Genomic DNA, 25,413 nt, shown 5'->3' on the forward strand with positions numbered 1-25,413 from the left:
AGATTAGTATTCGGCCGCCTGTTACCAAGCCAATACAAACATCCCCTGCATAAATAACAGTGATGACTAACTGTCTCCACATTGATTGCTATTGTTAAAAGTTAAAAGTGTTGTTCTACTGGATGAAGACTTTTAGAAATACTTGCAGTCGGCCAGGAAGCAACAAGTCGAATCTAGATGAGTCTTCACTGAGCAAAGCCTGGCTGTGGAGGAAGAGCATAATTGAACGACGGGAAGTCAGATGAATGGCAGCCTTTGTTTCTCGTTGGTGAACCACACGCACACGCTTTCATTTTGTCTACAAAGTCCCACTTCTTTCCTACAACATTTCCGAGGAAAGAAACCTTCCTGCCTGGGACAGCAATGGATTGTTCCTCACAGAAAGAGCAAATGCATATTCATATCTGAGTTGACTACTTATAGGAGATCATTGCCATCTCTACCAGAGTCAGCACTATATTTATTAGATTCCCTCTGAAATCCCATTTTTACGACGACTATGTTTGAAGAAATTACTAGCATGAGCTCAATGAGAGGACTGTATTTTCAGAGACTCATTTGAACAATAAATGTACAAAGTAAGGGGTTTCGGGAAGGAGCAGTAAAAAGGGCAGGGAACTCACATGATGGGGCATTTCCTGTGCCCTGGACTATACTTAGTTGTTCAATCTGTATGCTGAACAAATAATCTGAGAAAGTGTATCACATGAAGAAAAATATGTCATCAGAATTGAAGAGAGGCTTATTAACAGCAATACAAGGGGGTACCCCCTACCCTCATCCCCCCCCCCAAAAAAAAACACAGAAAAAAGCTCCACTGGGCATTTTTCCTGCTGGGTAAGCATTAGTGCACCCAGTGACCTCGCCTGAGAAGTTTCTGGTCACAGTGAACTTTTTTCTAAAAGCAGTTTTGCTCCAACCTCGTTTTTTGTATTGGCCAATTTTAAAAGAACAGCATGTGGCTATGGGATTTTGTTTCCTGCTCAGGAAAAACGCCACAGAAACTGTTGAGATGTTGAACACAGCTTTCAAGGACAGCACTATGGGAAAAACTCAAGTGTACAAATGGTTTTCTCATTTCAAAAACGGTGCTATGTCAATTGATGACAAATGCCTTTCTGGACGTCCGTCAACTTCCCAAACAGACAAAAATGTCGACTCACAGTGCACTTGGAGTTTGTTCCACCGGGTCAGACTGCTAACCAAGGTTTCAATGTATAGGCTCTGAAAAGATGGTGTATAACAGTGTGTGCCAGAAAAGGCCTGATTTGTGGCAGACAGGGGACCGGTTTGCGACGACAATGTACCTGTCGTGCAGCTATCTCAGTGTGCCAATTTTGGACACAAAAACAGCATCCCTCTCTTGCCCCACGCACCTTACTTCACCTGACCTCTCTCCAGGCAACTTCTTTTTGTTTCTGAAAATGAGGAGGGACATGAAAGAACAGCGATTTGATGACATAGAAGAGGTGAAGAAAAAAGCAAGGGAGGTGCTGACAGCCATCCAAAGAGATGAGTTTGAAAAATGTTTCCAAAAATGGAATCACAGAATTGACAGATGTATTAAATGTAATGGAGAGTACTTTTGAGGTGATAAGGTTGTTTTGTAAACCAAACAAAAAAAAACCTTAAAACATATAGCTTTGAAAAAAAAATTCCATTTTGGAGGTGGTACCCCCTCATATGCCAATGCCACAGCCTTGCTTGCTGAACATAAGAACTTGAAGCACGTGCTGATGAAGAGCAAGGATCGTGGCCTTCAGTATGGATTACCACTCAACATAAAGAGAACCAACATTCTCCGAACCGGACCAATAGATCACATCATGATAAATCAAGAAAAGGTTGAAGTTCTCAAAGATTTTACTATACTTGCGTCAACAGGAACTTCTCAAGCAAGCAGCAGTGGAAAAATCAAATAGTTAGAGATAGGATACGCAGGGAATAATGGCTGTGGAAATCAATTAACCAAGGATGTAGGTGCCACAGGCTGCAGAGACAGGGCCTCGAGGGGGGCACAACAAACCTCAGCCAGCGCAGGCCAAGCACTGGGACGCCTAGAGAGCCTAACCCGCAGTTGTCTTTCAGATCAAAGATCCTCCTCCTGAAAGATCTCGTTCAACTGGTCTACCAAGCATGGATACCTAGGACACACGTGGTCACATTTGAATGCCGAATAAAGGAGTTGGGTACATGCTCAACTAGGAGTGGTAAGTACCCCAGATACCCTGGCTGTGGACTCCGGCTAGAATTTCAGGCATCACCTTGGCCCGGTGCGACATGGGCGCGTGAAAAGGCAGTCCGGGAAAGAGCTAGTAAAAACCTTAGCACTGCACAACTGCCCCAACCAGAAACCGGGCCCCAAGAAACACCACTTACTCTGTAAACTCGAGGAGTCTCCTGCCTACTGCGTCTCCCCTGTGGGTCTCCAGTCTTTAATTAACGCAACTTTGCCTAGCCTTTTTGTCCACACTCGTATCCGAGAACAAAATCACATGCTTACACTTTGTCTACTAAGTCAGGCTTTCTGCCGACAACATTTATGAGTAAAGAAATCTTCCTACCTGGGAATTGAAGAGCCTTCGAGGCGTCTCCACAGAAAGAAAAAAATGTGTAATAATATAAGAGCTATTGGCCATTTTGGAAAAACCTCACCATCTACACCAAATGAGAAAATCTGCTGTGAAAGATGTTGTGCTAGTCTGGGTACTTTAGAGAAACAAATCCACAAAAGCTCATGTATGAGAAAGAGCTTTATATAAAGGGTAAGTGCATCAAGAAAACATCCCAACCCAGTGCTGCCCAAGGCCACAAGTCCAACATTAACCCATATGTCCGACACCAATCCACAAAGTCCTCCTCCAACTCACAAAACACACACTATGATGCTGACTGCAGAAGGAAAGCCGAATTAGTGAGCATGTAAGCATCTCAGCACTGGCAGGGGTCTCCAAATGGTGCTCCAGCACCCAGGGCTGCATCGGGGTAGGTCCATGTAGCTTCACCTTGGGAATGTCTTGCAGGAAGGGAGCCTTGCCAGCTGAAGCAGGGAACTGGCTAAGGCAGCTGCAACCTGGTCCGACCATCACAAAGCAAGAGACGCGAAAACTAGAAAGGCAAGGCTCACCAAGCCATTTATCTCTCCATCCTTCAATTAGCCCCACATGTGTTTATAGGCCAGGTCGGCAAAATAAACTTTAACTATCTCAGATGTCTTTAAAATGTTACAGAATAAACGCCTCATCAGGTATCAGGCATCTAAGACTCAAAACAAAACCATACCCAAGGTGACTTGAGGGGGTGTATGGAGTAGAGACCCAGTGCCCATCTGTAGACAATTGGACATCCCCTCACAGAGGGGTCACAGGGAAGAGATTAGCACCGATGAACACACAACTTTCCTCTAGCTCTTTGGTGTTTATGAATCAGATTAGACCAGAGCATGCACACTGCTATAGGTAAGAGCCGGCATCACAGGGAATCCAGGATAGATAAACCCCTCAGGGCCAACAAGAAGAGCAGAGATACCAAGAGGATAAGAGGAGGGAGGGTGGGGGGAGAAATGGGGACTCGATCACAAGGGTCAACGAGAACCTCCTCCCAGGGAGACGAATAACAGAAAAGTGGGTGAGGAGCAACAGAGGACGAAGTAAGATATGGAAATAACAATCTAGAACTTCAGGGTTCGTGAGAGAGGGTGGGCGGGGCGGGGGCAGGAGGGGGAAGAAATGGGGAGCTGATATCAGGGGCTCAAGTGGGAAGTGAATGCTTTGAAAATGATGTTCAAATGTGCATGACACACTGGGAAAATGTATGGATTGTGATAAGAGATGAAAGTGCCCCAATAAAAGTATTTTTTTGTTACAGAATAAAGATGTACCTTTGGGAACCAAGGTGCCCCTGGACAGTGGCTCCATATGCGCATGAAAGCAGAGCAGTGAGGATAAGAAAAGCTACAGAAAAACGGACGCGTTTGATGACAGGGTTGGCCAAAAATATTGAAAGAACCATGGGCCAGCAGAAGAAGAAACTAGCCTGTCTTGGAGGAAATCCAGCCAGTATTCTCTTCAAAAGTGCGGAAGGCAAGACTTTATTTCAACGTGCTTTTGTGCTTTCAGGAGGATCCACTGCATGGAGAAGGACATCATGCTTGATAAAGGAGCAAGTCAGGGAAAAAAGGGAGGGAGGGAAGAAGGGAGGAAGGAAGGCGCACAATAAGATGAACTGCCCCTATAGTGCTCAAACAAAGGAGGATGGTGCAAGCCAAGACAGTGTTTTGTTCTAATTGTACTAGGGTCATTGAGTCACTACTCAAAGGCACTTAGCCACAACCTCAGGGCTATCAAGATGTTGTCTTCTCAGAGAATAATTAGGAAATTGTTACATGGTTCCTTTAACTCCTTAGTTCCTGAAACCGAACCCATTAAGGTCAGCACATACAAAGGCCACAACCCAGCTGATTGAAACTGAGAGTGTTCTCTACCTGGAGAATGGCCACCATGCATCGCAGCCCACCCCCAATCCTTCAGAATGCACCATTCTTTCTTAAATCAGGTGAGTTGGCCCCACTTCGATCTTCTTTGGCACTGCTTCTACTTGTCTTCAGGCACTTATATTTAAATTGGCATGATTCAATGCAATCAAGATTGTGACCACAAAAAACAATAGTTTCCCTTTTAAAATCACCTCTTGTGCCAGAGCTTTATCTCTAGGCTCTTCAAAATGGAGTCCCTGGGTGGTTACCTTCAGTTAGGCACTCAACTACCATCCCCAAGACCACGCAGACAATGGGGCTGGCGGTGCGCTTCCCACAGGGCACCACCATGAAAAGCCTACAGCCAGCTGGCTTCTGAAACACTCGGGGTTGCCATGAGTTGAAAGCAACCTAACAGAGAGAAGGGACGAAAAATTCTCAAAATATTTCTAAAGATAAGAAAATTTAAAATTCAAGAGACTTAAATAACGTCCTCAAGGTTGTGTGATTGAAGAAACCGCACCAGGTTTCTAGCATAACTTCTGCCCTGTGTAACGCCAGCTCAGGAGCTTCAAAGTTTACAGTTATAAACAATTGCTTACATTCAGAAGTGTTTTTCTTAGCCCTCAATTAGAAAGAATTATCTGTTGAGAAGAGATCTGTGTCCGTCCGTGTAGCTTATGAAACATCTCTCAAGATAGGTACATGGCCACCATGTTTGTTGGGGCCCATTCTTACTCTATAATGTTCAGTAGACTCTCTCTGTGCTGGACCACGAGACCATGATGCACTGAAAGCCAATAGCCACTGTTCATTTCACATCCCTAGTAGGTAATATGCAGTGGCAATTTGATGACTTTAAAAAAAAATAACTTGATTCACTAGCTTTGAAGTTCATATAGCCTCAAAGGCAAATGCTTTCTCCCCAGAGGAAGATTAAGTAAAAATGTTAAGAATTTTAAGTGTCCTATTGGTATGCATAAGAGGCACCTGTGGTTAAGTGCGCTATCAAAAAAGTCAACTGCTCGAACCCAGCAGGGCAATTCAAGGCAATTCAATTCCATCGAAGGATACAACCGCCTGCTCCTATCAAGGCGTGAAAACCTTTGGGAGCAGTTCTACTTTGTCCTGCAAGATTGCTGTGCCTCACTCAGAATTTGCCCTGACAGCAGTCAGTTGGGTTTGACATCTGCTTATCCTCACAGAAGAATCGTACCTCTTGTGCTTATCAACCAACATAAGCCGTGAAGCACAGAACGGTTTTGCATGAGCAGTTTGGGCAAGCAACAGAGCCCCTCCTGCTGCAGACAGCCTTGGAATCCATCAGCAGGCAGCATTGTTTTCCAGATAGAACATGGGCCTCACCTTGCAGAAAGTGGGGAGCTGAGCTGAAAGATCTTTGGAACTCCTATCCAGCACAGGATTTCAAGGCCGTGATTTGGCCCCTGGTCTAGAAACTGTGAAGCGTACATCAGAGAACAAACATAAACAGACCACAAACCAAGGATGATCAGAATCCAGAATCCAGATAAGCTACCCCCCCCCACTGTTAGCGTCTGACCTACAACTGGTTTGGTTAACGGAATACATTGAATATTAAAATATTTGGAGAAAAATGAATGGTAATGATCAAAATGTAGTTGCTGAGCAAGTAAACACAGACATACATGCACCATAGCTCTTAAATTCAGATGTCAGAGAAAGCATCTCTACTATGTTCCCCACAATACATGGTCCTCACCTCTGCTCCAAGTCACGCAACGCAGCCTGCTGAGTATTACACATCAGCGCTGTCGTGTCCAAGTAATCCATGTCCCCCACATGGGAACACGCATCCTCATCCTCAAGAATATACGCACAGTGACAAGAGGGGGAATGAAAATGAATGGCCCCAAATATGCTAATCACACAATCCCTGGCACACAGCAAAATGTTATAGGTTGTAGATACCCACCCTAAAAAAATCATGACAAGCGCGAAGAGGCTGTGGAAAGTTTGTAGAAATACTCCATTATCTTTTAACATCATCTTTCCACCAACTTTTTGAGGCCTTCTCATACACAAAAATACATACAATGGTATTCTGAAAGTATTGTTTACGACAACAGAAACATTTGTTCAAATAAATGACACATAGGAAAGGTTTAATTAAATAAATGCACCAATTCCAAACAAGTAAATGCCGTGTGGTCCTGATGAAGCAGACCTGTAACTACTGGCAAAGACACATTGTCTGACAGGCTATTCACATGTATAGATTAGTCTGTAGGCATCCAATTCTGTACACACTGAAAGTGTTGGAACCTTTGGGGCAGCCCTACTTTGTCCTCAGGGTCACTGTGTGTAGGAATCTCCTCACTGGCAGTGGGTTTGCTTTCATCTGCATAGATATGGGAGTGTGTGTTTCTGAGGAATATCAACGAATATGTGAACAGTTTTCTCTAATGATAGGTCTAGGAGTGAGTTTTGTTTATCAGTACTTGAATAACTTTTCTACTATGAACATAAAACTTCATAGAAATATTTTAATATGCCATAATGGAAAAAATAAACAGGATGGCATAATTAAGAGGGTAAATGAGCAGATTTCATATTCTCTTTCATATACAGCTCATTTCCCAAAAGAGACTCCCCCTTCTTTCAAACAGGAATGGCTAATTTGGCATGTCTGCTCACTGAACCAAACTCCATGCTCTATGAATAACAGTTAAGAAGTCCTTAAAGGCAGGGTGGGGGTGGTGCACAAATTCCCAATGATCTTAATAAGCCCAATACAATTTGAGAATTACTAGAAGTAAACAGGAAGAGCTGGGAATCTTCCCAAGAGGGGTCACGCACATGTGCACAAGCACACGGAAGCACCTCACAGCCCTGGCATAAAGACATCAGAAAATGCATGATTGACATCCTGAGTACAAATTGTTCAGAAACAGAGTGGAGGCCTGCTTTTCAGAACCTAACAAATCAACCGAAGGATAAAAGACTCCACATTTTCTCCTTCTAACCCTCAGCACCTCACCAATTAGTTTCTGGAGCTACACAACACAAGAGTTTGTTTTTGTAAAACAAAATCAAAAAGGAAAACTCTTTAGTAGTTCAAGAGAAATAAGGCTCTGATACTAGGGTACAACTATTGAAACTATTTTACTTTTACCATACCTAATCACATTTGGCAACGACATCCAAACCAAACCAAACTCACTGCCATCCAGTTGACTCTACTCACAGGGGCCTGATAAACTTGCCTTTCCCCCAAAATCACAAGCAAAATTCTTGCCATCAGAAAAGACTGAGTTTTAAAACTGTATTTATCTCTGAGAGATGCCTGCTGGAGCCCTGCATTACGATTTCAGTTGGGGATCAGGAAGGTAAATTACTAGCCTAAGTCAAAGAACACAACATTAAGAGAATTCTTAAATCTAGGAGGCTTCTTTGTCAGACAAAGCAACAGAAGCTGACAGCTGCCCTATGTATAAACCCAGGAGCACTGTCACTGATCGCAGCAAAGAACAAGGGAGTGGAAATGAAAATGTCGACAGCAGGCCAATGACAGGTGTGGTGCCTGAAAATCAATGGGAGCACAGTAATCAAGCTCTGCTAGAGGTCAGCACAACGGTGGCAGAGAGAACGCGGTGCTCAAAACCGCTTCCTCCTTCCATACTGCTAAACCACATTTCCCAGAACCCAACATCTAGAACTGGAAATGTTACCAGTTCTTAGCAATGAAAGGCGAGCAGAAATGATGGCATCACTTCCAATACAAGGCAGGTAAGGGCAGTGGTCAGAGCCTGCGCTTTACCCCACCTTCAGTGGCTGGCCAGAGGACCAGAATGAATGATGAGAGAATTGCACATGCAAAAAGAGCCCAGAACCCAAGTCGTTGTTTGAGTCAGGATTGGCTAACATTTTCTTTTAAGTCACTTTATTGGGGGCTGATACAGCTCTGATCACAATCCATCCATCCATCCATCCATCCATCCATCCATCCATCCATCCATCCACTGTGTCGAGCACATTTGTACACTTGTTGCCATCATCCTTCTCAAAACGTGTTCTGTCCATCTGAGGCCTCAGTATCAGCGTCTCCTTTTTTCCCCTCCCTTCCTCCCTCCCTCCCTCCTTCCCTCATGAACCCTTGATAATTTAAAATTATTATCATTTTTGCGTGTCTTACACTGACCGATGTCTCCCTTCACCCACTTTTCTGTTGTGCATCTCCGAGAGGGAATTATAGGTAGATCATTATAATCCATTCCCCCTTTCTCCCACTGACCTTCCCCTTGCCCTCCTGGTATGGCTAATCTCATTATTGGTCCTGAGGGGTCTATCTGTCCTGGATTCCCTGGGTTTCCTGTGCTCTTATCTGTACCCATGTACATGCTCTGGTCTAGCCAGGTTTATAAGGTAGAACTGGGGTCATGATAGAGAGAGGGAGAAAGCATTAAAGAACTAGAGGAAAGTTGTATGTTTCATCAGTGCTATACTGCATCCTGACGGGCTTGTCTCCTCCCTACCAGCCTTCCGTAAGGGATGTCCAGTTGCCTGCAGATGGGCTTTGGGTTTCCACTCCGCACTCACCCTCATTCACAATGACATAATTTTTGTTCTGGGTCTTTGATGTCTGATACCTGATCCCATCGACACTTCATGATCACACAGGCTGGTGTGCTCCTTCCATGTGGACTTTGTTGCTTCTCAGCTAGATGGCCACTTGTTTATCTTCAAGCCTTTAAGACCCCAGATGCTATATCTTCTGATAGCAGGGCTTCATCAGCTTTCTTCGCCACATTTGCTTATGCACCCTCTTTGTATTCAGCAATCGTGTTGGGAAGGTGAGCATCATGGAATGCCAGGTTAAAAAGAACAAAGTGTTCTTGTGTTGAGTACTTGAGTAGAGGCTACTCAATGTCCATCTGCTACCTTAATACTAAACCTACAAATATAGGTACCATATACTCTCGTGTATAAGCCAAGTTTTTCAGCACATTTTTAATACAGTTTTTGTGGTAAAATTAGGTGCCTTGGCTAATATTCGGGTCAGCTTATACTTGAGTATATACGGTACATTTCCTCATCGTCATATATAAATATATTTACATGTGTACATCACAACTACTTAACCCTGCTTTTATAGATGGATGACAACCATAGATAAATAGAATCAGTGAACTATGGATGCATCTAAATGAACCAGTAAATATAAGAGAGGATAAGCGGAACACTCAGAGAGGGGGGACACAGATATGTATGAGTAATATGTTGCATATATGTATATATATGCACACATATAATATACAATATAAACACAATATATAGGTAACTAGAATACTCAAAGAACAGGATATAGATATATATATATAGGTAATGTATATGTGTTTGTGTATAAACACACATAAATAATAATGCTATATATACTATATGGGTAACTAGAATAATCAAAGGAGGAAACAGGTATGTATGGGAAATATATCTTGTATGTATATACACAATATAATATACATATACACACATACTATATGGGTAACTGAAATTCTCTGAGGATGATACAAATATTTATAATTATTTATAATGTCCTACCACTCATCTGTCCACTTATCCTGCTGTGGTAGTTTGCATGTTGCTGTGATGCTTGCAGGCAGGCCAGCAATTTAGAGGCTATACCAAGAAGTGGACCCAGAACACTAATAACCAAAGACCACGGGAGTTGTGAGATGACATCAGGAATTCATACATGAAGAAAGCACTGTGAACAAGTCTTGGCAGAGCTTCCAGGAAAAGCACAGACTGAGAGAGGGAATAGGCCAGCCACTTCTGAGGGATTAGCCAGGGAAAACCCCATGAAGAGCAGAGGGACACTGTCTCATACGTGCCAGAAGAGCCCCACAGGTTGGAAGGCACTCAAAATAAAGACTGGGGAAGAGTTGCCTCCTTCCTCAAGAGAATCCAATGATGTGGATGGAGGAAGGCTTTGGGGCCCACCCCTTGCTGATGAGACACTTTTCAAAATGAGGAGAAAAAACAGCTGCAAATATACATTAATCATCAGAATGTGGAATGCATGAGGTATGAATCCAGAAAGCAGGAGGTTGTCAAAAATAAATGGAACCCATAAAGCTCTATATCCTAGGCTCTAGTGAGCTGATCTGGCGCGGTATTGAGCATTTTGAATCAAGCAATCATTTAGTTTGTTTACTAGGGTGTGAAGGACAAAGTGAAGAGGAAGGTGTTGCATTCCTCTTCAAAGCATTTCGGGATCTATGTTGAAGCACAAGGCTATCTGTGGTAACATCTGTACGCCTACCAGGAAGACCAGATAATACAGATATTACATAATTGCATGCATCAACCACTATTGCCAAGCATTTCGAAATTGAAGAATTCTCCAAACTATTTCGGCCTAAAATTGATCAAAGATGCGCTGCTATAATTACTGGTGACTAGAATGTGAAAATTTGAAACAAAGCAAACGATCAATAGCTGGGAAACACAAGATTGTTAATAGAAGCAAAGCTGCAGACCGCATAACAGAATTTAGTAAGACTCGTGGTTTACTCACTGAAACAAAACCCAGACTAGCCCTGTGGAACTCAACAGATAGAATACACAGGAACCAAATTGAACACATCTGTGGGAAGAGATCATGGAGAAACTCAGTGACATCAGCCCAAACAAGGCCAGAAGCCGACTGCGGAACAGATCATCACTGGATCATATTCAAGTTCAGCCAAAATATAATCTTGAGTGCTTTCCACCTGAATTTAGAGGCTGTATCAAGAAATGGACCCCGAACACTTATAACCAAAGACTAGGTGAGCTGTGAGAGGACATCAAGACCATCAGACATGAAGAAAGCAAAGGGAATTAAAAAGATGGGCAAGCAAGACCAAGGGGAAGGTTTGAAGAGTCTTGGAAACTTGCTCTTAAAAGTAGAGTAGCTAAAGCAACTGAAAGGATGATGAAGGGAAAGAGTTGAATTCAAACATTGTAAGGCAGCTCAAGGAGACAAAGTATAATGCTATAATGAAAGGTGCAAAAACATGGAGTTGCTAGAAAGCCAAACTGAAAGAACAAGTTCAGTCCTCCGGCTGAGCCGAGTGGTGGCTGCAGACGTTGAAGGACACGTTGTAGCTTTGGCCAAGATCAAAATCCTGGCAGGTCCAGACGCCAATGCTCAATTCCAGTTCACTGATACTAAAAAATATTTCGACTCTTAAACTCCCACGGGCAGAATGAATTGTGTGCTGACCACATATGGGGCATGGCTCTGCTGGTCCTAAACTTCAAGTTAAGAGCTAAAGACCTGCAGCTGTGAAAGCATCCTCAACGGGTTCTCAGCTGCTAAGCTCTCATGCCTGCAGAAGCGAACGTCAACTCATCATGTGATACTCAGTTTGCACAATAAACTATGAACCTGGAAAAGCTGGCTGTTTTTATTTACAAGATATCAAAAATACAGCTTTCTCCCAGATCCTGGATGCTTCCTCCCCCAACTACCATGATCTGAATTCTACCTTGCAGGACTGGATAGGGCAGAGGTTGTACACCGGTACATATGAGGGCTGGAGGTACAGGGTATCCAGGGTGGACGATACCTTCAGGACCAAGGGTGTGAGGGGCGATGTTGGGAAAGTGGAGGGTGAGTGGGCTGAAAAGGGGGAACTGATTAAAAGGATCCATATGTGACTTCCTCCCTGGGAGAGGGACGGCAGAGAAGGGGGGGAAGGGAGACTCCGGAGAGGGCAAGATAGGACAAAATAACAATCTATGTATTATCAAGGGCTCATGAGGGAGGGGAGAGCGGGGAGGGAGGGGAAAATAAAAAAGAGGACCTGATGCAGAGGGCTTAAGTGGAGAGCAAATGCTTTGAGAATGATTAGGGGAAAGAATGTAGAGATGTGCTTTATACAATTGATGTATGTATATGTGTGGATTGTGATAAGAGTTGTATGAGCCCCTGATAAAATGTTTTTAAAAAATGAAACAAAGGCAAAAAAAAAGAACAAGTGCAGCAAACCACGAGCTAAAAGAAGAAAAAAATCCAAGTCTGGAGTTGAAGTAATAAAGGATTCTATGGGCAAAAGAAGGAATGATTACAGGAAGTATCGAAAGAAAATTATACAGACACTGTACCAAAAGAAATTGGTCAATGTGCAAGCATTTCCAGAAGTGGCAACTCTAGCTACGTTCAGCAAAAGGAAACACCGCCCAGCCCTGCACCACTCTCACGGATGTTGTGCTGTTGGAACCCATTGCTGTGTCCATCCATCTCCTGAAATGTCTTCCTCTTTTTCTGACCCTCTACTTTACCAAGCATATGTCCTTCAGCCATAAAGAGAAACAAATCATGATACATGCCACACATAGATGAACCCTAAAAACATCATGCCATGTGAAATGTCAGTTATCAACAAAGAAATATTATATGATCACATTCATATGACACAGGTAAATGTATAGAGATAAAAAGTTTATTAGTGGCTATCAGGAATAGTACGGAAGAGACGGGGGTGAGGGGGGGATCATTTCATAGGAGGCACTGTCTGTTCCTAATGGTGGAATCATTTGGAAAGTGATAACAACAATGGTTGTAAAGAAAAGGAACGTAATTCAGTCAATGAATTTCACATATAAAAATTGTTGAATTAGCAAATGCTTTTAAATATGCTTAGCACAATTAAGAAATTGACTGCTTCAACAAAATGAAAATATAGTGTGATGTTTATACTATTAATAAGTAAAGGCAAAATGCATGACAATACTATAAAGTGTGGGAAGAAAGGCGCTGTCCACTTCAGTCCGACTGGAAGACTTCAAGATCCAGCCATTGGGTAGAGTACACAATAGTGTGAAGTAATGTTCCTCAGATAGAGAGCATGGCTTCATTTCTGCCTTACAAATCTTAAAAGGAAGGACTGAAATGCTGAAATTGTTTCCAAGAAACTTAACTGTGTGGTTCTCGTAACACTTTAAGGTGATGGTATTGTATTTGAAGTGGGGATGTAAAAAGAGAGAAACTCAAAACTCGCAGCCATGGACTTTAAAAGCTAAAGAACCATGAAATTAATGACCAGCTAGTAGCCAACAAAGGAGATAAAAGAGAATTAGTTTCAAAACACTCTTAATCAAAACAAGGCAGAAAAAAAGGGAAAATAACTGAAATAAATTGGATGAACAGAAAGAAAAAAATGACAGTGAGATGATAGATTAGACATACCATATTTTTCACCCATTATTCCAACTTATTTGTGTCTTTGTATGCAAAACACATTTCTTATGGGCAGCAAACAATAGAATCTTGCAGTTTTGTCACTCTACCGCTGCCTTTTAAGAGTTCAAAATAGAACTACCAAATATTTAAGGAAGATTTAAAACCAATTCTACGTACACTCTTAAAAATATATACATAACTCGTTCTATGAAGCATGATTTACCCTGATTCGCCAAACTTAGCAGATTTAGCATTCCAAGAAAGGAAACTAAAGACGGATATCCTTTCTTGTGGATATAGATACAAAAGTCCCAAGAGGCAGCAAAGTGGTGAGAGGGAGGGGTCACCAAGAGGGACAGGATACATTTGGTGTCTGGGGGGCAGGGGGCGAGAGGGGGTAATGGATGTGCTCCTGATCATGCACCATCTCAGGCACAGACAGACAGACATCGTCAAAACTGATTAAAGTGTACACTTTAAACAGTGCGCCTTTAAATGCCAAGTATGTCTCGATGGAGCTGGATTTTTTTAAGTAAAAATTCATCCGGATACATGTCCAAATAAGAAGTAAGTAACTGGTTAAACATTTGCTTCAGACCTTAATATAGAACAAAAGACTAGATGCTAGCTAGCCCTTTTGTAAGCCTTCTGAGCTCCTCAGTGCTCAGGACACAGACGACTATTCCAGACACAGTAGATGCCTACCAAATGACTAATCAGACAGATTGCAGGCAGTTAACCAAGAACACCAGCCCCACTCATTCTTTCTAAGCTCCTCAGAGGGGCTGGAAGACCTAGACACAAATAAGTCATGATCTCTATCTTCAAGGAGCTAATCATACAGTGGCAATCAGATCTGGCACAAACCACCATAAATATATGTGTGTGTGTATTTTTTTTTAAGTCTGAAGGAAATCCTACCACAGGGACAAAGAGGATTCTAGGGACACAGAGAGGGTCTAATCAGTCTTGACTCAAGAACAAGTTTTATTAAATTATTTTAGGGTATGTCTTCCACTTCCCCAGTCCTCACAATGTTGTCAAGTAGGGGCCAGAGCAACAATTTCAAGAATCAAGAAATTCGTTCACAAGGATCATGGGAAAAGGAATACAAGCGGATCCCTGGAACCTGGCATTGAAGGCAGAAAATGGAGAGAGGAGTTAACATATTAAACAACTAGAACATTGTGGACATGCACAGTGACGCTTCAAAACCAAGAGAGACATAGGAACTAGTCAGTATAACAAGACTCAAATCACCCACTTTCCAGCCTGCGGTGGTCTCTACAGAGCTCTGCTGCTGGACTCTGCTTACAATCATTTGTGGACAAAGCACATTTCTATTTTGGTTTCTCCTTATAGCTAGCTACAAAATAAAAAGCCTGCTGTGCTCCAGTCAAAAAGAGAAAAGTGTGTGGCTGGCAAATGGGAATTAAACATAACACATGCTGATCTGCCACCCTTTACCTAATTTTCAAATGAATGAGGAGATTAACGCAGAAGGCTGGCGGTTTGCCTTTCCTATTGTGTGTCCTTTATATTCTGAGCCCCAAACAGTGTGGTGGGTAGCTTTTATCTAACCTGCCCAACAACCTTTTGTCTTCACGTCCAAATGCCGCAGCTACCCATGGAGTCATGAGCCAGCCGGCTCCCATTTTAAGCTCGGGTTGAAGAAGAGAAAGTCCCCCCATGACTCCAGCAGCAGCTCTGGGCCCAGGCCTTCCATCTCTCCCAGGGACAGCGCAAGAATGGTCATGTGACACAATCAGGTTCATTCAAACCAGTGCAGAAACTTCTGTGTGCCTAGCAATGAGTCATTCATTCTCTTTCTGCCAGACACAGGGATTTCGGAAGGTAAACTGAAAGGCGCTAGTCAGTCATCACCAAGCAGGGAAACTGAGTCAAGTCAACAAATTCGGAAATTGAGAGCCAAGCCACCAAAGAAAGCAAGCCAGGCCATAAAGTCAGCATGCCAACCTTGACCAAGCAAACCTTAAGGTGGAGTTGCCTTCTGGATTTCAGTCACCTGAATTAATATAGTTTCTATTGTACAACCAAAATAATCCTGACTAAAATAGCTGGTATGGTACTGCCAGCCAAGTGTTGGACTGCTAACCTCAAGGTCCGAGGTTCAAACCCACCAGCTGCCCCCTGGGGAAGAGATATTGTTATCTTCTCCAGTAAAGATGTATAGCCTCAGAATCCCTACATGGAGTTGCTATGAATCAGTATGGACTCAATGGCAGTGAACTGAGTTGATCATGACATATTCAAAACATAAAAATGAATTAATTCTCCTAAAAGCTGAACTATAGTAAAATTCGTTGCCCTCATCATTCTCAAAACATCTGCTCTCCACTTAAAACCTTGGTATTAAAACCTTGGTATCGGGTCCTCATTTTCTCCCTCCTCCCCAAACATTTAGTTTTGAAGCACGTTTTCAAATGTTAACGTTGTACTTGTAACTAAGCATAACATCTTCCCTGAATGACAGACTACTGATGACTTCTGTAATATTCTTCGCATGTACAATTCTATGACATGAATGATGTGTAGCAGCCCTCTAACACAACAATTATGTGATCAGCAACCAACCAGGAGCCTGGCAGCTCAAACTAATTCGGCTGTTCTGCGTAAGAAAGACCTGCCAGGCCAATCCCACCAATAGCACAGCCTAGGAAACCAAATGAGGTGGTTCTTCTGTCACCTCAGTCAAGATGAGTGGAAAATGCATTTGATGGCACCTAAGCCATCAACATCAACAATTACGTTTATCACGTTGTTCAATCATCACCATTGTGCATTTCCAAGGCTTTCCATCGCCTTTTGTTTCCTTCACTCTGGACATGGCATACACTGAACACTTAATGAAATTGCTTATGACCCACCTCCCCAGTGTTACCCTTCCACAGAAGTTAGCAGGGATGGAGAGGATATTTGAGAGTCCACCCACCATTTTGGAAGATAAATCATCAATACTTATGATACTTTCAGAAGGTTTTGATAATGCACCAACTTCAGCATAATAGTAAATTAGAAAGCAAAGTAATTGGTTTTATTTGCGATAAAGTCTCGAACGAACGAACGCCAAGGCCAGATAAGAAGTGCTAATACCACACACGTCTACCACCGATCGTCAGTCCCCCACCAAAGGCTGACTGAGCTTCCTTGCAGGGCAGGGTCAGGAGGGAGGGCAGTTTGGGTGCTTCACGAAAATGAAGATGGTGAACACTGACAGTGTTAAAAAAGAAGAGGCCGGTTCTAGAGCACCCCTAAAAGATGGCTTCACTCCACTGTCAGCCACCCCAACCCGTTTTCCTAATCCTCGGGGAATAAGTGAGTTCATTTCTAGGGCGATCTCAGTTCTGTGCAAACGTACTAATTGTGTAACAAGAGTTGGTGGAAAAATTAGACTCGTCTTATAGCCAAGTCTGGAAAAGCCACACAGCTTATAAACCAAAACCTTGGGGAACAGCTGTAGCTTGGTTGGCAAGTCTTAACAGGACACATGAAAACACTTAAATGGCCTGAAGACTCATTTCTCAACCCGTGTGTCATGATTCCCAGAGAAGTCTGTGGGAGGCCTGGAGGAAGGTGAGGAGCCTATGAAGCTACAGCGTCAGCAGCGACCCTGGGAACTCCCAGTCCTTGCAGAAGCCGGGCGGCAAGTCCGCCCCTGAGTGTGTGACACTACAACACTCGGAGAGCTCTGCCCACCTCCTCCATATCCACGAAGCCCCGTACCTGCCAGTATGATCATTTGCCTCACCCCACTGGACATTCCTCCTCACTTCTGGAATGTCCTCTTCTAAGACTAAGCATCCCCTAGGGAATCAGGGTTCTTGGAGATACACCACAGCCCTGACAGAGCAGAGTTGGTCAGAAAGTAGCTCATGAATGAATGAGTGTGTCTTGCAGAGAGACCCACATGCCCACAGTAGAGGTCAGAGCAATCCTTCCGGTCTGGCCACTGGCACGCTCTGGAGCCATGCCCACTGACAGTCCAATGTTAGCCCTCCGGACTACCCCCAGACCTCATAATCTCAGCTTCTGCAGGTCCAGGTTTCCTGTCAGAGGCTGTGGAGTGGGATCGCTGTCAGGGCTTTAGGGTAGCTTAGGGTGGATGTTAGATTTGAAGGGTTGATTCCCTTGCCCTCCACAGTGGAGGGTGCAGTGAAAAGAAAGGAAGTCAGGTAAGTAAGAGGTGAATACAAAGGACAAAAGCCCCAGCAGACCAGTGGCCTGAACATCGGTTCAGAATCGCTTTTGAGGAAAAAAAGGTTGGAGTTAAAAAAAAAAAAAGTTGGAGTTGAGAGGAAGAAAGGATAAAGGCAGAATAAACCTGTCATCATTTAATTTCTATTGTAGATTTTTAATTATCATTGTGACAAACTTGTCCCGTATGGAATATGGTACACTTTACTCTGCAGGACTGGGGAGAACTACTTCACAGGTTTCAAGGTCATAGTCTTTATGGAAGCAGACCGCCATACCTTCCTCCCACAGAACCCCCTGTAGGCTCACACCACTGATGTTTCAGTTAAGACGATAAGCACTTTTACCTCTGCAATACCAAGACGACTTCTGAGTATCACATTTTTAAAATCATGGCAAATTCATTGCCATCATGTCGATTCCAAATCATGGCAATGCTCCATAGGGTACAGAAAGTCTCACTTTTCCCTTACAGAGCACCTGGTGGGTTTGAACCACCAACCTAACGGTTAGCAACCCAATGCTTACCCCCAGCAGAATGACCAGGGATTCTTTTATAGATGTGTATCAGTGGTCTCATACAGGATTTGTCCTTTTGTGATTGCCTAAGTTCACTCAGAATAATGTTCTCTAGGTCTCCCCATGCCATGAAATGCTTCCTGGTTTGTTTGGCAGCACACAACATTCCACTGGGCGCATATTCCTGCCGTCTCCTTGCTATTGTAAGCAGTGCTGTGATAAACACGGGGCTGTGTGTGTCTGTCTCTTCCTGCTATGACTTTGACTTCTTTAGGGTATGCACCCTCCAGAGGACTGCTGAGTTACGGTGAGGGATTCTTGAACAGAGTCGGTGTACAAAACTAAACTCACTGCCATGGAGTCAATTCCGACGCATAGCTACCCGATCAGACAGGGTAGGACTGCCTTTGTGGGTTTCCGAGACCAACTCTATCAGAGGAGAAAGTCTCATCTTCCTGCCAAAGTATGACTGGTGGTTTCAAACTGCTTACCCTGTGGTTGGCAGCCCAACTTGTAACCACGACACCACCAGGGATCCTTTGACTATAGCATAGTATTCAAAAATTAAACAAGCATTTCTACAGAAACCTCTCAGTGTAACAGAAGAAATCTATCTTGACAGTGTTTTGAAGATGTTCTCTTAAATGGCTAGAGAACGGCATACCAGCAAAACCAGACGCCTGAAACATTTTTGTCACAGGTTGGCTGGCTGATGTTTATTCTAGAATACCAGACTATACTTTCCATTTGAAGGTGAATACAGGGGTCAGACCAAGCCTGACTCACAAGGTGGTCTCATAATCCTATCTTCTGCCCCAAACCACACATCTAAACAATCCACTACTAGGTCTGGTTTGAACACAGTCCTAAAACAATGTGTGTGATAAAAAGTTTAATATTTTCCAGTAACATCTGATAGACTCTCATTTTATTTGTTCATTCTTTAAAAGCTAAGAGGTGATGTAGTGGTTGGATGCCCCCAAGAAACTTCTGCATTGAGATGGGCCAGCTTCTTTATTTTCCGATCTCTCATGTTCACAATTTCTACCAAATAATTTTTTTGAAAACAGAAAATAATAGCCTGTTCCTGAGAGTAGAGATCTTGGAGGAAAACTGAAAATGTTTCTGCACGTATAGAATTTGTAACACTACCACGTTCTACAAAGACATTCAACATAAGGAACTCCAAGATTGGAACATTAGCACAGCGACACCAATACCTGAAAATCTAGGCATCCTTTCCCTGGTATCCTAACTCTCTCCCTTCTTAGGATAACTTCTGCCGCTGTGTATTCAACAGAAACTCTATTCTTGGTTTCTAAAAGTACACCACCCTATTATTACTACCCCTATATCCCAGCCCTCTCAGTACACAGAGCCGAACACTTATGCGCTCCTAGGTCAAGTGACCTTTATCCTATCTGTCTCCTAGCTAGCAAGTGTCAAGCCAAGAACATTCTAGCTACTAGTTCTACATTATTTTCTACATAGCTCATGATCTAATAGGGAGCTCTTTTTGCTCTTTCTAAGCCTGAATTTCCACATTTGCAAAATTGGTATGTGCTCATGTTATTAATAATCAACTGAATTCTATAAAGGATTTGCTCAGTTTAACATCTATTTTGCCTATCGCACAGAATTCATAATACTGAAAAATAACAAAAATATTTTTGTAAACTGTAAGGTTTATGTTTATGCAAATGTTTGCTGTAAATCTTCCAACTGTTGGGGGAGTCTTAGCTCTTGCCATGGCTACTCTTGGCTACGTTTATAGAGAACCATATGGTGCAGGCCACTCAAGTTTGTCCTATAGCTACTCATGTTAAAATATTGTTCCTTTCGATTACTTGTTTTATTTTTGAATTTTCTATGTTACTGTTGGTTTGCCTACCTATATAAGATAGGCATGGGAAGCAAGTCTGAGGAGAAAGCAACAGGATACTTTTGTAGGGCCTTAAAGGCGGAAGGAGGAGGCGGAGGAAGAGAGCGGTGAGCAGTGAGCAAACACCACCACAAACAGGGGAACAACTAGGAAATTAACACCAACAATAAATAGGACAGACTTAGAGATCCTGAGGTTGTTGTAGCAACAGCAATCTAGCTGAGAGGAATTACTAACAGGCAGAAGGGCGATCCTGATAGTGTTAAAAGAGGAAAGATCTAGGAAGCAAACATACAGATAGAGGTGTAAACATAGGTATGCATTTATGTAAATATATTAATTCATAAAAATAGACTGATTTGGGCCTCTCCTCAAGCCCTGCCTCAACGCAAGAACACTTTGTGCCAACAACCTGGCATTCTGTGATGCTCACCCTCCTTGTGCAGTCGCTGAAGACAAAATGGGTGCACAAGCAAATGTGGTGCCCGGCTATCAAAAGATACAGCATCTGGGGTCTTAAAGGCTTGAAGTTAAACAAGTGGCCATCTAGCAGCGAAGCAACAAGCCCACATGGAAGAAGCACACCAGCCTGTGTGATCATGAGGTATCGACAGAATCAGGTAACAGGCATCAGAAGACACAGAACACAAACAAAAATCATATTGTTGAGAAGGAGGGGAGTTGAAGCAGAGACCCCAAACTCATCTGTAGACTATGGGACATCCCATCACAGAAGGGTCACAAGGAAGGGTTGAGTCAACCAGGGCACAGTATAACACACCAATGAAACACACACTATTCCTCTGGTTCCTTGAGGCTTCCTCAACCCCCACTCGCATGACCCGAGTCCTGCCTTTCACTGTGAGCTTGGCTGGAGCATGTACACAGACACAGATAGGAGCTTAGGACACATAGAATCTAAGTCAGATAAACCCCCTGGGTACAGAAATGGGAGTAGCAATATCAGGAGGATAGGGGGAAGGTGGGGAAGGTGGGGAGAGGAGGGGGATGAAACTGTGGGGGAGGGAGACAGCAGTCGGTGTAATATATGAAAATAATAATACATTATAATTTATCAAGGGGTCAGGAGGATGGGAGGGTGAGTAAAAAGAGGAGCTGATACCAAGGGCTCAAATAGAAAGTAAATGTTTAGAAAATAATGATGGCAACATATGTACAAATATGCTTGATACGATTAATGGATGGATTGTATGAGTCCCCAATAAAATGATTTTAAAACTTAAAACATAAAAATATTGTTCCTTTTAAAAAGTATTAGACTTTGGCCAGATATGAATAATGGCCCCATTGTCCACATTTTTTCCACTGACTCACTGAAGAATTAAAAGTATCCATGTCCAGAAAAGCCTCGCCCTGTCCTGTTTTTTAAAAACTCCATTGCCTTATTAATATACTATTCCCCCTTGGACATGAGACCTTTGCTGGACATTCAAACTCTGAGAAGCAACGTTGCACCTCTTGGGAGATACAAAGACTGCGAATAAGTCACTCTCCATTCCTCTCAGCCCAGCGGGACCTTGCAGGCCGTTGCCTAAAACACTCACTGGCGGCTAAGAAAGGTGCTCTGTCCATGTACTTTGTTTTAAATATAAGAAACATTAACCACCCACTTCCTGAATAGTCCACTAAAAACTTTACAACTTTTGCAGGACTCGTCAGTGGTGCCAAAAGTTCTCTGGCTTTGGCCAAGACATTTTGTCTGCATTCAGAAAGAAAGGCGGCCGTGGAACACTGAATCACAGGCGGCACTTCGGATAAACGCCCATCCTGACCAATTTTGAAAATATCGAATCACGGGCTCCTGAGAACACATCAAGTCCTGCAGCGAACTCTGGCGGCATTTGGAGACCGAAGGAAAGGCAGCGCACAAGATGATGGCCATCCCTCTGCGAGTTTTCCCTTGAGAGAGTATGTTTATCTTTTAGGGCATTGTGTAAAGTTTAATGTCGAGCATGAATAAACTGAGCACTTCTGGTGAATACCGAGAATTGAAGGGCTAACATAAAACGAAAGGCTGGCCAAGGGAAGGTTCAGTTATGCATGGGGGACCCAGACTGCTACTCTGCAGAACCTCAGATTTCCTGCTGGATGGGCTTTGCTCACCAGAACTTTGCAAACCCAACTGGGGGCCTCCCGGGGAAGCTTCGCAGACCGGCTTGGGGGAAAAGGAATTAAAGCCAGGAGCGCAACGGTTTCGTTTTCTCTTCCAAGAAGAAAGCCATTGCTTGCTGCAGAGTGCTCCGCGAGGGCCGTGCGCGGTAGGAGCACCGGGGAGGACGTGGGGAGATGGGCAGGGGAAAGATCCGCAGCCTGCGGCGCAGGTAAATACAGCACCCGCCCGGATTGCAGCTGTGGCGGGGAAATGGGGGGTTGGGGGGCTCGCCGCGCTCCTGGGAGCTGGGCAGAGGCCGGGGAGGTGAGGAGGAGAGCACAGGTGGGGGTGGCAGGCGGAAAGGGAACCCAGGCGAGGGGAGTCGGGCAAGAGGGGGTGAAGGGCGGAGGAGGAGGGGCGGGCGGAGCCGAGCGCGGGCCCAGTGGGGATTTCCCTGGCTGCTCCCAACAAACTTCCAAATTAGCGGTGGAAGCCGGAGTTTCCAACAAAGGCAACTGCGGCCGGAGGCCGGCGCCGAGAGCGGGCTCGCCGGTCCTGCTCCGGCAGACAAAGGCGGCCCAGGGGGGCCCGACCCTCCCTCGCCCCGGGCGGCACTTACAGGATGGAGGTCTGCGGCCCCACGGCGGGCACGGTCTCCAGCATCAGATGCATGCACCTCACCGTGGTGCGGAAGCACAGGCAGCGGCTGGGGCACCCGCCGCCTCCCCCACTGCCCAGCTTCGGGGACCCCCCCACCAGCACCCCGCCGCTGCAGCACAGCACGAGCGCCAGGCACCACGGCGCGGGACCCGCTTTGCGCGGGGCCATGGCCCACTGGGACCGGCACGGAGTGACCGAAAGGCGCGCGGGGGGCCGGGCCGGTGCTCCCAGCGCTAAAGGGACAGCGCCCGCTGCGTCCGCCAAGCCCCGGGTCCCTGCACTGAGCGCGCTCCGACCTAGGCGGACTTCCCAGCTGTGGGGAGGGGGCGGGGGCGGGGGGCAGCCAGCTGTGCACATGCGCCGTGGCTCCTCCCTGCCCACCCACCCCCACCCCTCCAGTGAGCCTCCCCAAAAGGCTGCGGGGCGGAGCGAGGGATGCCTGCGGCGGCTGGGAGTCGGACCGCGGCCGGGGTCAGGATTCCCCCGCAGCCTCCCTACGCCCCCTCCTCCCCGACGGGGCAAACACCTCCTCGGGGAGGACTCCCCCAGCCTGAGCCGGCTGCAAAACTGCCCCGTGGTGGAAGTTCAGAAACCGGGGGGCCCTGGTTTGAATCCCAGATTTTCTACTGACGGAGCCAAGAGCCCTTGAAAAGTTATTTCTCTTCACTTCACCTCATTTTCCACATCTCTGCAATAAATTGAGTGTTTTGTTTGTTTGTTTTAAAATACTTTTAGAGCGCTTAAAGTTTCCAGGAGGTCTCTGTTCTACCCTCTCTTCCTTCCCCCACCCCGGCCCCGCCATAACGTCAATTCGGTCTCCTGGCAAGGTTACAGAATGGAGAGCATGGGTTTCCCAAACTAATAAAAAGCCTCCTCTTTCTCCTGCAATAGGGCTGGTGCCTTCAAACCGCTGACTTTCCAGTTGGCAGTCCAACCTCATCACCCACTCCTTATAACTCTCTGTTTGTGAGATGGGACTATTGTCATTCCTATTGAAAGAAATCGAGACCCAGGAGATGTCCTTGCCATTTCCTTTGAGGACATAGGCGCAGGCAAGGTCACCGGATTTCTGCAGGATTACACCGTGCTACTAGCCAACACAATGCGTTGCTGACTGCTGGGTCCAGGGCTGCATGGAAAGAGGTTGGAATCCACCAGTGGCCCCTTGCAGGGCAGTTGGGCGTCTGTTTCCGTGAAACTGTAGCGCCTTGGGAACCCTGGGAGACTGTGGTACTTTGGCCGAGAGGACTTCTAGATGGCAACAGATTTGGGATGGAATAAAGGATGGTTCGTGTGGGGTCCTTGGTTCAAGGCATGGTATATAAGGTAGCGCCAATGACCTTGCTTGCCCTCTTGTGGGATGGAAAGGAAACATGGGCCCACCACCTGTTGAGTTTGTATGGATACAACAGAAGACACTGTGTGTGTGTGTGTGTGTGTGTGTGTGTGTGTTCCAGTGATTCTCACATTGCTTTTTTTCCATTTGTTCCATCCTTCAGATCTGCTGTGAGCCTCCAATCCTGAGTAAATTCCTTTATATTACCATGGTAATATTCATATCCAAGATATGTCTGAGGGCATTCTAGGAAGGGAATGATTGGTGACAAGATATACTTATCTATTCATGTGTAGAATTAGCTGAAAACAACAAACATTTACCTCCTTGCACAGTTTCTCAGAACGTCAAGAGCCTGCTGAGGTCTGGCTCGGCCTCTCTCAGGAGGTTGCAAATAAACGGTGCTCTGGGGATGCCTCCTCCGAAGGGCTGAAGGTTCCCCTTCCAGACCCACTCATGTGGGACTTGGCGGGAAGCTCCCTTTATTTTGTGGGTTTTGTTTTTTTTTCCCCCCTACATTGCTATCTCTATGAACTGATTCAGGCAACACGGCCCCTGGCTGTCCCTGAGTAAGTATCCCAAGACGAGTAAGTATCCCAAGACAGAGAAAGCATACCCAAGGTCAAAGCCATAGTCTTTATAAGCTAATATAACCTAATCACAACTAATCGGCCACCTTGCTCGCATGCAAGGCAAGGGAATGAATGACACAAATCATAATGCCCTTGACGAGATGCATTGACACAGTGGCTCCAACAGTGGGTTCACATAGAACAACAATTAGGAGGCGCGCACAGAACGAGGCGGTGTTTCATTCTGTTGTACATAGGGTAAGGTCGCTATGAATCAGAACCCACTCCCCAGCGCCTAACAGCTGTAACAGAAGTACCACACGTGTGTGGTTTTAAAGGGCATGAATGTATTTTCTCACAAAGGGACCTGGGGGCCAAACTCAGGCTCTAGGAGGAGGCCCATCTTTGTCTGTTTGAGTTTCTAGCAACTGTGG

At 44.8% G+C, this 25,413-nt stretch overlaps 1 protein-coding gene across 2 annotated transcripts in view; it reads right to left on the minus strand.

Annotated features, from left to right (window-relative positions):
* PXDN (peroxidasin) overlaps window positions 1-23,443 on the minus strand; it is a 147,889-nt gene extending 124,446 nt beyond the window's left edge. For both annotated transcript variants that reach the window (XM_075556375.1, XM_075556374.1), the window contains exon 1: window positions 23,031-23,443. In XM_075556375.1, the coding sequence (XP_075412490.1) occupies window positions 23,031-23,428 (398 nt within the window). In that variant the 5' untranslated portion in view covers window positions 23,429-23,443. The remainder of the gene's footprint in view (window positions 1-23,030) is intronic.
* Between the last annotated feature and the right edge of the window lie 1,970 nt (window positions 23,444-25,413).

This window comes from Tenrec ecaudatus, chromosome 8, assembly GCF_050624435.1.
Source record: "Tenrec ecaudatus isolate mTenEca1 chromosome 8, mTenEca1.hap1, whole genome shotgun sequence".
Classification (NCBI taxonomy): domain Eukaryota; kingdom Metazoa; phylum Chordata; class Mammalia; order Afrosoricida; family Tenrecidae; genus Tenrec; species Tenrec ecaudatus.